This window comes from Nerophis lumbriciformis, linkage group LG19 (genome assembly GCF_033978685.3).
Source record: "Nerophis lumbriciformis linkage group LG19, RoL_Nlum_v2.1, whole genome shotgun sequence".
NCBI classification, from domain to species: domain Eukaryota; kingdom Metazoa; phylum Chordata; class Actinopteri; order Syngnathiformes; family Syngnathidae; genus Nerophis; species Nerophis lumbriciformis.
In genome coordinates, this window is record NC_084566.2 from 1655001 (window position 1) to 1667945 (window position 12945).

At 37.4% G+C, this 12945-nt stretch overlaps 1 protein-coding gene across 2 annotated transcripts in view; it reads right to left on the reverse strand.

Annotated features, from left to right (window-relative positions):
• prkab2 (protein kinase, AMP-activated, beta 2 non-catalytic subunit) overlaps nucleotides 1-12945 on the reverse strand; it is a 34483-nt gene that overhangs the window by 16090 nt on the left and 5448 nt on the right. Inside the window, exons 2-8 of one of the 2 annotated variants that reach the window (XM_061979766.1) lie at nucleotides 12712-12891; nucleotides 9743-9900; nucleotides 9556-9649; nucleotides 5877-5991; nucleotides 5668-5801; nucleotides 5527-5595; nucleotides 2309-4065 (exon numbers count right to left, since the gene is read on the reverse strand). In XM_061979766.1, the coding sequence (XP_061835750.1) occupies nucleotides 3988-4065; nucleotides 5527-5595; nucleotides 5668-5801; nucleotides 5877-5991; nucleotides 9556-9649; nucleotides 9743-9900; nucleotides 12712-12870 (807 nt within the window). In that variant the 5' untranslated portion in view covers nucleotides 12871-12891 and the 3' untranslated portion in view covers nucleotides 2309-3987. Of the gene's footprint in view, nucleotides 1-2308; nucleotides 4066-5526; nucleotides 5596-5667; nucleotides 5802-5876; nucleotides 5992-9555; nucleotides 9650-9742; nucleotides 9901-12711; nucleotides 12892-12945 lie in introns of those variants that run through there. The other variant, XM_061979767.2, reaches the window with a different exon arrangement.

Sequence of the window (12945 nt, forward strand, 5' to 3'; positions counted from 1 at the left end):
GATGCCATGGGCCTTGTATAAAGCATCTTAATCCATTGTATCAAATTATCTCCAAATCCAAATTTACGTAATGTGCAAAACATAAATGACCAGCTTATGCGGTCGAATGCCTTCTCCGCATCAACAGTACATACTGCTGTGGGATAAGGGAGACTTCTGGTATAGTAAATAACATTAAACAATTTCCTTGTATTGTCTGAAGATTGTCGACCTTCCATGAAGCCAGTTTGGTCATTATGAATTAATTTTCCTATTACATTTGATAATCATGTGGCTAAGATTATTGCCAAGATTCAAAAGGATTCTCTATTCATTCAATACATAGGATTTCAGCAGGATCTACCCCAGTCTGCTGACATGCAATCAGAGTAGTAGATTTTTGTAAAAAGCTTTTATAATTGTAAAGGACAATGTTTTATCAACTGATTGCAATAATGTAAATTTGTTTTAACTATTAAATGAACCAAAAATATGACTAATTTTAACTTTGTGAAAATATTGGACACAGTGTGTTGTCAAGCTTATGAGATGTGATGCAAGTGTAAGCCACTGTGACACTATTGTTCTTTTTTTTATTTTTATAAATGTCTAATGTTAATGTCAATGAGGGATTTTTAATCACTGCTGTGTTGAAATTGTAACTAATATTGATAATATTCATTTTTGTTTCACTACTTTTGGTTTGTTCTGTGTCGTGTTTGTGTCTCCTCTCAATTGCTCTGTTTATTGCAGTTCTGAGTGGTGCTGGGTCGGGTTTGGTTTTGGAATTGGATTGCATTGTTTTGGTATTGCTGTGTATTGTTTTGTTTGATTGATTAATTAAAAAAATAAATAACAATAATTAATAAACAATAAAAAAAAATTAAAAAATCGATTTAAAAAAAAAAGAGAATCGATTCTGAATCGCACAACGTCAGAATTGCGATAAGAATTTGAATCGATTTTTTCCCACACCCCTAATACATGTATATGTATGTATATATGTATATGTATATATATATATATATATATATATGTGTATATATATATATGTATATATATATATATATATATATATATATATATATATATATACACACAAGTTGCAATTTAGCAGGAAGCGGTAAGTGTTGCACCCGGATAGCAGAGAAGGAGAACAAAACGTTGATTAGGCGGCAGATATATTGTAGAGTCCCAGAAGAGTTGGTGCTGCAGGGAATTCTGGGAATTTGTTCTGCTGTGTTTATGTTGTGTTGCGGTGCAAATATTCTCCCGAAATGTATTTGTCATTGTTGTTTAGTGTAGTTTCACTATATGGCACATGTTTATGACAAGGTTAGTGTTGTTCATACGGCCACCCTTAGTGTGGCATGTATGGCTGTTGACTAAGTATACATTTTCATTCATGAGTGTTCAAAAATTAACAAGAGCTTCAAAATTAGCAATAACCGGACAGATTGAAACCTCTACTTGACTTCTTCAATTTAAGACCATTATCAACCCATCAAATGCTACAACATATGTGCAAGGCCATTTTGAAGAAGGATATTTAAAGAGAAACTACATCTTGTGAGACGATGTTGGCCAACCCCGGAAGCTCGCTCAGCTGTTCTGGGACGACGAGGGGTACCACTGGCTTATACGGCTTCGAATAGTGAGTTCAAATATATATTTTTTTCACTTTTAATATGTTTTTTGCAATTTTAAATTTTGACAGAACCACATAAGATAGGTTGTAATTGCTGATGCGTTTTAATAGATTTTTAAATGCGCCAGAAATGTGATTCAATGTTTCTGTATAGTATTTCTCCAGCAATGGTCATGTGGTGACATCAATGATGGTATTTTGAGAGGTAATCATTGAAGTCGGATATCACAGAAGGCCTAGGTGGGAAACGCACGGCCCGCCACTGACATATGTACATATATACACACACACACACACACACACAATATATATATATATATATATATATATATATATATATATATATATATATATATATATATAAACAATTTATATTTTCAATAGTATAGCACTCAATATTCAGAATGTATTTACATTTTGTATATTTTCAAGCTTTACCTATAAACCAAACATATTGATGTGTTCCAATTATTATTAATAACCATATATGGTTATTTGCAAACTGAAAAAAATTAAATATCCAGCTCATGTTAACTGATTTTTGGAAAGTTTACCTTTGGAACATTATGAAACCTGAGCATGACAAACAATATACAGTCAATTAAATAGATACATTAAATACACAAATCAGTGGTAAAATATGTATATGAATTACTAAATAAAACACCCAGGAAGGCAGGCTCTAATAAAACTTTTCCCTCTTTATTTTTTAAACAAATAAAACTTTGCGCAAACTGACCTTCACACTTAAAACTGCAAAGCATGTGGAAACATTCATAAAATGGCTGTAAAACTCAAGTTGTCCACACTCTATAAACATGATTCTACATGCATCTTATTGTCAAGTTTGTGAAAAGAAAAAAATGCTGTGATTGGTAAGCCTTGTTGTCGGCGAATGCACACGTGGAACAGAGTAAATACTATAAAAGCACCCAAGGAATAAAGTAACTGCACTGCGGCAGACTGCATAGATAAAAGGTGGTTACCAGCAACATGTCGTCAAAGAAAACACTCCATTCTACATACAGTAAATGACTTATTAATATTGCACTTTATGCTCCAGCAACACTGAATTTGCAGCTTTTTTCAGTAGTTGAACTGGTCTCAGTACACCCTTCCACTTCAACACCAACATGCATAGAATCACAAAGTAACACACACACACACTCTTGTATTTGTTACCTTCTTGAGACCTCCGAAAAATGCCTCTCTTTATGACCACCCTTTCTAGATACCTAAATATTTGTATTTACAACATTAATAATATATACATACTATGCAAATATAAAAAAGGTAAGCTTTTAGTTAATATTTTTTCCTGAATTTTTTGTTTGTAGTTGGTTTTTAATCTTCATTATTTACTTCAAGTTATTACAGTATAGATAGATAGATAGTACTTTATTGATTCCTTCAGGAGAGTTCCCTCAGGAAAATTAAAATTCCAGCAGGAGTGTACAGAATTGAGATCAAGTTTAAAAAGTAAAAAGTAAATAATGGGGGTATAAATGTAAATAAAATAGAAAATATTACAATAAGAATAAAAATAAGAAGCAACAATAACAATAAAAATATAACAGTAAAAATAAGAATATAACAAGAGAAACTCGGCAGTAGTGACCATGTTATGAAAAAGTATTGCACTGTTATTGTTTTGCATCCCCTCATCCTAGTACCCCCCTTTCCCCCTAGAGAGGAGTTGTACAGTCTGATGGCGTGTGGGACAAAAAAGCTTTTTAGTCTACTAGTGCTGCACTTGGGATGAAGCAGTCTAGCACTGAACAGGCTCCTCTGGCGACTGATAACGGTATGCAGTATGTCTCTATAAAGATATTTATTTTAATTTTTTAATTAATTTTGGCCAAAGGGGGCGCATTTCAATTTCTTACACACACTTGGTATTACATAAGTTGGCCAGAGGGTGAGCACTTCAAATGTTTACACACACTTGTTATTTCATATGTTGACCAGTGGGGGAGCACTTATTTGGGACCACCCTAATTTTGATCAATTTCACCACCAGGGGTGCAAATGAGACATTTTCTATTAGATATAATGGTTTACCGTATTGGGACCATGATTTATGTCCTGACTTGTTCACACCTCCTCATATGGAAGGTACTTTTCCTTGTTGATGTCTCAAGAAGGGTAGAAATACAAGAAAACACACACAGACACAGACACACACACAGACAGGTTCAGTCATCTTGTGTTTAGCCCAAAATGTAGCCAGTAAGGCTGCAAGACTCGGCCACGCCCACTGCCATGTTGTAACAGATGCTGTGAACTTGGTTCAAGTGCACAATTTGGCTGAATGACAAAAAAACAAAAACAATATCACAATGCTTTCCCAAAGGCCAGGCTTAGATGGGCTTGTAGAGCAAAGAGGTGACGTATTTCTTCTTGTACCGATGAGTTGCGCTCAGCACCATGACGCCGTCCTACGTGGAAAACACCACATCACACGGACTAAAGTGTGTTGTAGACGCATTTCTCTTTGAACCATGGACTACAGCCTCTCAGTTGTTACCATGGCAACCCCAGTTGTCAACGGTTAGTGGACCAGCCGGCACATCGTGCTGTATTTGGGCTAGTAACTAATACATTTTGATCACTATTTGTATTTAGTACAGTAGTCTTTTTTTAAGCATGCCAAATAAATGCATACAACAGTAGTTCTGCTGCATGCTTTGAGTAGAAAAATGTCGTGCCATCTGGTGTGACTTACTAAAATATATTATGATTAAAAATATATATATTGTACATGTTTTTATTTTTTCATACTTATTTACATGTATTTTAATGGTATAGCACTATAAAAAAAATATTAGTTTTATTTTAACACATTTGAATTATAATTTTTCAGACTTTACCTATACAAAAAAAGGAATGTTAATGTTTTACTCTCATTATTAATAAGCAAATATGTTTCCTTGTTCACCCCCCCAAAAAAATCCAACTAAGTGTCAACTGACTTTTGAACAGTTGAGCTTTTATGGACATTTTGAAAACTGAGCATGATAAACATACAAATGTGTGTGTGTATATATATATATATATATATATATATATATATATATATATATATATACACAGTAAAAATAAAGTATCAATTAAAAAAATACACAAAAATCTATTAAAAAATATTGCACTGATAAAATATACATATAAAATACTAACATATTTCCCAAAAGTGAGGCTTCATTTGGTTTAGTAAATATCGATCACTATTTAGTATTTCTATTCCGTACAGTAGTCTTATTAAATTAAATTACGACAAAAAAATAAAAACACCTGTGATTATATCTTGTTTTTTCCACTTTAAATGTTTTGTTAAATAATTTAGCCTGAAATATATATCAAACATTAATATTTAATATCATATACAAATAGTAAAATAAGTATACATTTTAAGTTATGTTTAAACATATTTAAACTGTGAATCATTTAAAAGGCCAGTACACACACCCTAATCAATATCATTAGCGACACACACATATTTCAGTAGCAAGGCGGCCTTGCATAAAATTTTGCTGCATGCTTTGAATAGGAAAACACTACACAATTTGAAGGACAGTCGTCCAAATTTAACTATTAACATTGCTTTAGTTTATGTTAAAATGTAATTTGTTTTGTTATTAGGAACAAATGTTTCCATTTTTCTGTAGCTTTGCCATCTTAGGTGAACTTAAAGAACAGACTTGGCATGTCTAAAATGTTTTAAACATAGAAAATATCTGGAAACATTCTGAGACTGTAATGAGTTTCAAAGAGTCTTAGAGATAGTTTTTCTTCTTGAAAGACATTGTATGTGTTAAAACTGTGGTGTTTTAAGGATATTCTCCTTTATGTGAAGAGTTTGACCAGGTGTTCTACCACCAGGATAGTATCTACGCACTCACCTTTATAGAGAGCGCGTACAGGTGGTTCAGCATCACGTGGTTGGGTTCAGGGAGCAGGGCGGGGTCACACTGCCAAGGAGGAGGGGCATGTAAGCCCCGAACAGAACAAACACACCACGACTACCCCCATGCAGAACTTACAGAAATATTAGTGTCCTTGTTGAGTATGACCTGAAGGAGGTGAGGGGGAAGTATGGGCGGAGCCTTGAAGCGTTCCTCGGGTCTGAACACGTACTGATCCTGTGCGTAAGGACCTGGAGGGGAGCTGGACAGATCTTTGAGGACACAGCAGTGTTGTCAGATAAATACATTCAACAACAACGAATGAACTGACAAACAAAAAAAAACACCTGATGTATCCGAACACTCCAGAGAGTCCACCTGCAGGGCGTCAAACACCTCGAAGTCGGACTTCTTCACCTGAATCAGGTTATTGATGGTGCCGAGTTGGCTCGTCACCACTGGCTGCAACACAAAACATGCTCAAACGTTTGACACCATAAATCAGATTCATTCTCTAGAAGCTCATTGCAATGTATTTTCTTAAAATAGTAGCCTCCACTCTAGGGATGGACCATATTACCTCAAATCTATATCACAATTTAATATACAGCACAATGTATAATTTGGCATACGAATGATAGAAGAACCTTGTTGTGTTAGAACCGGTTACAAAGGCTCCTAATTTCACTGGTGACGAATGCGGTAACATAAAGTATCTTATAATTGCTGGTTGTATTATTTTGTCAGAACTATGATGAATCTTGCTGGTTATTCTGTTGTAGTATGCTTCTACCTACACTTCTGTTAAAATGTAAGACGCACTTATTCTTCTGTTGCTGCTCCTTTACATAAGTTTTGGGCGATCCTGCAATACCAAGTACGGTAGTTCCAGGGGCAATATCGGTCAAACCGATGCTGATACATTACTTTAAACATCATTGAAGGATTCAATTTTACACAATTATAATCAGACAAAAACATAGGATGGCGGTGTAACAATATCAATTAAATATTAAAATAATTACTTTATTCTCTTTTATTATGTACAATTTTTTATTTTTTTATTTTTACATGTATTAATCAATTCAACAAAACAATACACAATAATACCATAATAAAACAATACCAATTCCAAAACCAGCAACATTTAGAATAGCAATCAACGGAGCAATTGAGGACACACAAACATGACACAAAACAATCCAAAAGTAGTCAAACAAAAATTAATAATATCAACAGTATCACTATTATTAACAATTCCAACATAGCAGGGATTAGGAATCCCTCATTGACATTATCATCACAGCCATTTATAAAAAATGTAAACATTTAAAAAATTAACAATAGTGTCACAGTGACTTACACTTGCATCACATTTCATAAGCTTGACAACACATTGTGTCCAATATTTTCCACAAAGATAAAATAAGTCGTATTTTAGGTTCATTTAATAGTTAAAACAAATTTAAATAATGGATCCCATATTCCAATATATGACTCATTATCTGAACTAAATGCAGTTTTTTCTACTGATATCATTTCCATAGCTTGTGTATACCAGTCAGTATGTATTGTGTGTACTTTGTTTTGTATTTTATTTTTTTGTGTTATTAGCTGAGAATTCCAGCAAAGCAAAAGGTTTAGTATTGTTATATTATTTTCAAGGCGTTCTAACATTTTTATGTACATCTCTCTATGTATGAAACTTAAACATTTCCAGAAATTAACTCATGTTAAGTATATGTTTCAACAAAACAAATTGTCTAAATTCACTTTCCGGAAAAAATATCACAATACTTATCGTATGTCGAGATTCAGCCAAATTATATCGGGATATGAGTTTTGGTCCATATCGCCGAGCCTTAAATTCTATAGTGCAAAATAAGTATTGGCTCTGATTTAAATCATTTGGTTTTAGACACTTATTTTCTGAGTTTCAAAACAATAACAAAAATGGGGTAAAAAAAACATTGACTTGATCACTGTAGTATCGACTATGTACTGATACAATACTTGGTATTGTTATTGACGATTGTAGTACCAATCCGCCCACTCCTGTTTAAATTCAAAAGCTCTAGCATAGCGGTTAGCATGGCTTATTGTATCCTCCTTTGTCATACACTACACATCATAGGCAATGTTCCCCCTAATTTTTCATGTCTTAGCAAACGCACAAAGTCCCTGAGCATTCAGTGGAGCACATGACAGCAACATCATAACAAGTTAAATGTCTTATTATTATAATCAAATGACAGCAGTCATTTCCATGATATTATTTTCTATTATCGGTGGTTTGGCCTACCTACAATGAAAATGACCCCAAAAAAATCTTGTTTTTCATGAGCTATGTACTAGTATTGCAGGACTGGGTGGGGGTCCTGCTTTGGAAAGAATGTGTAGCCCTTCCAAAAATCACATTTAGTTCTCCTTAAAACATTCACATGTTGCACAATGAGATGTAAGCATGGGATAAAGCGTGCATTCTAGTAACTATCGGTTTGTAAAATATATCATTACAGATACTATTAGCATTTCTGTAATAAAAGTAACAACATTTCATGATTAATATCCATAAATTAACATTCCTTGTTTGTTTCCCCATCAGAATAGTTATAAGCATTAACATCTCTTAGATCTGCTGCACTGTTAGCTCTGAGCTAACTAGCAAAACAGCGACACGCACGCATAACACACTGTTAAGGACATTGATTGGCTGTGTGTGAGCCGCATCACAGTGTAAAGACCTGGCATTTACAGTTTGTATGTGGTGTTGGAGTTGTCCGACTTTTTGTGTGGCCGTAAACACATCAGTGCCTGAGTCTAATTAGTGCATGTGTTAACTTAAGTAAGAGACAGCGAGCGGCTGCTGTTAATATGACTGATGACAAAGAGTTGCTTTTGACGTGGTTTGTACCGCAAATAATGACCAATTTTGCTAGATAGCAGTTTTTTTCTGATGTATTTTTGGTGTGGTTACAGTCGACAATAAACAGTTTTGCGCAAAAAAATTTGCTAAATTATTGTAACGTCTGGAAAGACGTTACAATAATTGAACTGGGTTGACGAACATTGTTTTGTCTGTTGTGGCAGCTTGTTGTCACCTGTCACTCACAGTTGCATTTCAAAATCATACAGAATAAATGATGTGTTTTTTTGTTTAGAGTTTTGGTTGGATTTTATTTTGTGCGTGGTGTAAATTTGCTGTGCAGAGGACGCGTGAGCAGTGTGCACCTTGGAAAGAACATTGATTGTAGGTACGACAAAGTGTAGTGTAGCATGTTAAGCTATGCCTCGTCCTCCAGTGATAATGGGACTTGTAAGAAACATACTGTATTTGCCACCCTGGAGGACAAATCAGGAGTAAAGAAAAATCAAGTGACTGACATTTTATGCTATTTAGAGTGGACATCATTGACTCAACAGTTTGCCTGCAAAACAGACATGGTATCTGTAAAGCTGGGGTTTACAAAGACTTAAAATAGGAAGCGTATCCCATCACATTTCAAAACTGACCATAAAGGTTGATGTAACGACAAAAATATACAGGTAGATGAGAACACTTTGATACATATTACATTACAGTGTAGTATATATTACTTTAGTAATAGTTGGGTATTACCCATAAGAGAATCACCAGCGTGATTTTGGCTTTGTTTTCATGCCAAACGTCCTTCTTAATGTTGTTTTAATTGTGAAAAAAATGGCATTTGTAGCCCTTTTCTTTAATAGATGCCCTACCTCGAATAAACACGTTACCAGGTGAGTAGGTAAGTAAGTCTTTCTCTTTGTTGCGGAGATTGGGCTCTTTTTCTTTTAATATTGTCGCATATTTTGCCCTACTGTACATTGGATTAGTTTTAGCACATTATCAAACAAAAAGGTGACCATTATGTAAGTGCCTGTACATGCATATTAGATTTTTTTGTATGCGTCCCTTAACAGAAAAATGTTTGGACACTCTGCTGTGACGTACATCTCAGCTACATCATTTGTACACTTTTTATTGTTCCTTGGAATGAAACCTACCTCTGAGGGATCGTGCACCCACTGTCCGTCCACGAAAAACTTGTACTGGTGCTCGCCTTCGGGCAAGTCCAGGATTGCTACAAAGTCCCTGTGGCTTTGTGTGGGAAAAGAAGAGAAATATTAATTTTAAAAAATCACTCAGCGATAAAATTAAATGAGACAATTCATAATGATTTGGTTTGTTTACCTTTTATTGAGCGGTATCTTGGTGCTCCAGTTATTAAAGGAGCCAGCTATGTAGACCTCCCTTCCCCCACCAGCCCAGCGAATGACCGTGGGTCGAGCCTGAGAGACAGTTTTCACCAGGTCGTCCAAGTCTGGGGTAAATTCTTTCTCTCCTAACACCTGGAAGAATAATTCAAGTAAGAGTAAGTGAAAAAAAATAAGAAGAACTATTTCCCAAGTTTGTTTAAGTCTAAGTCTAAGAGATACAAGCTGTCTGTCATCTTTTTGTTATGCTTTTATTTGCGGGCATTAATTTGAGTTACGAGCCTCCGCGCCACTGGTTGAAGTCGTGACTGTCCACAACCCAAAGCCAGATAACGACACAATCCTGCCATCCAACCACCGGAAGTGAGAACATTAGTGAGAAGGAGAGCGCCGAAAAGAAGACTCAGACAACATTCACCAAACAAACCATGAAAAACATGACCAACACCACTCCGAAGCAAAATACAGCCTGTGCGACTCTAAAACTGGATGAGACAGCATTACCCCTGTTCACTGGGTCTTCATATGAAGGGGTCGGAGGGGCCGTAGGGGAAAATTGGCAGCCACGCTTCCATCAGTCTACCCGAGGGCAGCTGTGGCTACATATGTAGCTTACCACCAGTGTTGGGTTAGTTACTGAAAACCAGTAACTAGTTACAGTTACTAGTTACTTTATTTCAAAAGTAACTCAGTTACTAACTCAGTTACTTACACCAAAAAGTAATGCGTTACTGTGAAAAGTAACTATTTAGTTACTTCTTTTTTTCTTCTTTTTTTTTAAAGCTCCCATTAATGCCCCTTTTGCCTTCATTTCAGTACTGTTATTGCACTGGAGAATAATACAATCTGTTGATCAACTTGACATGCATTTTTATTTTCCTTTTAACATAATTAATGAAAAACAGTGCAACATAAAAAGGCATTCCTCCTTTCTTTAAACTTGGACCAATGACCATTAATAAAAAACAAGTTTAAGTGCAACATAAGAAGAAACATCATCTTCCTTGAAACATAAAGCCTGATATCTGGAGTGATGCTGCTGTCTTCCACACTTGGAGCCATGGATTGTAGAATCCTTGTTTTCAGTGGCAGGATCATTGACACAGATGGTGAAGTTTCAGTGCTCAGTAGAGATGGAACACTTTTAAGCACCTGGAGGACCTCATCTGCCACTCTCACATCATCATCAGACAGGGTGACATTTGTCTTCAGGGTGTTGTGGGTCAATGCAGAGTATATAGCTGCCTGCTGCTCCAACATATCATAAGTGGAGTTCCACCTCGTTGGGACATCATGTATGAGCAGGCAGCTTTAGCATTTCTTGCTTTGTCTTAAGCACATGAGCAGCTGTTGTGCTTGGGTGGAAGTAAGAAACCTTCCTGATCCTCCCAAAGAGGCGCTCCATCCTATTGACTGAGATTCCCTTCTGTGATGCCAAATTCACTACATGTGCAAAGCACCTATCTGTGGTCCCAGTCCTGCCTCATTCTCTGTAATTATTTGATTTTTGGCATTATCACGTGTGACTGGGATATCTTTATCTTCCATTCCTCCACTGCTTGTGTCAGTACCTGCGCAAGGTGACTCTCGTAGAGGGGGCGTGTCTTCTCATCTCCCAGTCTGCTGTGATGAAGTGAGCGCTTATAGTTCCCCATAAACGTCCACCCGTCTGTCATGAGCGCAACAGATGATGCTCGGGATAGTTCATCCACAACTTTTTTCTTCTCCTGCTCATAAAGATCTGGCACAATCTTATTGCTGAAGTGGGTGCGCGACGGGATGTCGTAACGTGGTTCAAGCACGTTCAGCATGTGTTTAAAACCCTCGTTTTGCACAACCGAGTCTGCACTTATAAACACACCGATTCAATGGCGGGGGCGTTCAAGCTCCTCCGTTACTCCGCTCGCCATGACCACGCTGTGTGTGGACTGAACGTGCCAACAACTTTTTTTTTTTCACTTGTGTGCCTCCCCACACACACACACACACACACACACATAGACAGCGCCTCTTTTCTTCTCTCCGGCTTGTGACAGAGGAAGATTCAGAAAAACGACACCGCAGCGCTTCTGTTTCTAGCCGATACTACATCAAAAGTAACGTAAAATAACGCAATAACGCATCATGTAGTAACGGTAACTAAATTACTGAATTAAAAAAAATAACGCGTTAGATTACTAGTTACCGCCGAAACTAACGGCGTTACAGTAACGCGTTACTTTGTAACGCGTTAGTCCCAACACTGCTTACCACCACCAAGTGTGAATGTGGAGTGAATGGGTTCCCTGTTGTCTGTGAAGTACTTTGAATGTCTTGAAAAGCGCTATATACATTGAATCCATCCATCTTCTTCCGCTTATCCGAGGTCGGGTCGCGGGGGCAGCAGCCTAAGCAGGGAAGCCCAGACTTCCCTCTCCCCAGCCACTTCGTCCAGCTCCTCCCGGGGGATCCCGAGGCGTTCCCAGGCCAGCCGGGAGACATAGTCTTCCCAACGTGTCCTGGGTCTTCCCCGTGGCCTCCTACCGGTCGGACGTGCCCTAAACACCTCCCGAGGGAGGCGATCGAGTGGCATCCTGACCAGATGCCCGAACCACCTCATCTGGCTCCTCTTGATGTGGAGGAGCAGCGGCTTTACTTTGAGCTCCCCCCGGATGACAGAGCTTCTCACCCTATCTCTAAGGGAGAGCTAAGGGAGAGCCCTGCCACCCGGCGGAGGAAACTCATTTTGGCCGCTTGTACCCGTGATCTTGTCCTTTCGGTCATAACCCAAAGCTCATGACCATAGGTGAGGATGGGAACGTAGATCGACCGGTAAATTGAGAGCTTTGCCTTCCGGCTCAGCTCCTTCTTCACCACAACGGATCGATACAGCGTCCGCATTACTGAAGATGCCGCACCGATCCGCATTGAATCCATTATTATTATTATTATTATTATTATTACCACCTTGGAGTCTGGCCCGTGAGTGTTGAAGATGTTTGGGTCGTCAGTGCTGTCCACCATCTTGCTGCTGTGCTCATGGTCCTTGTGACCCCCAGCACTGTCTGAACGGTGGGATTTGGCCCCATGGCGGTCTGCCGACACTCTGTCACTTGTGTTGCCCATCGCCACGCACTATTTACACCACTAAGACAGAGAAAAGTTGATGATAGTCATTGACATTTTGCATAACACTGATTT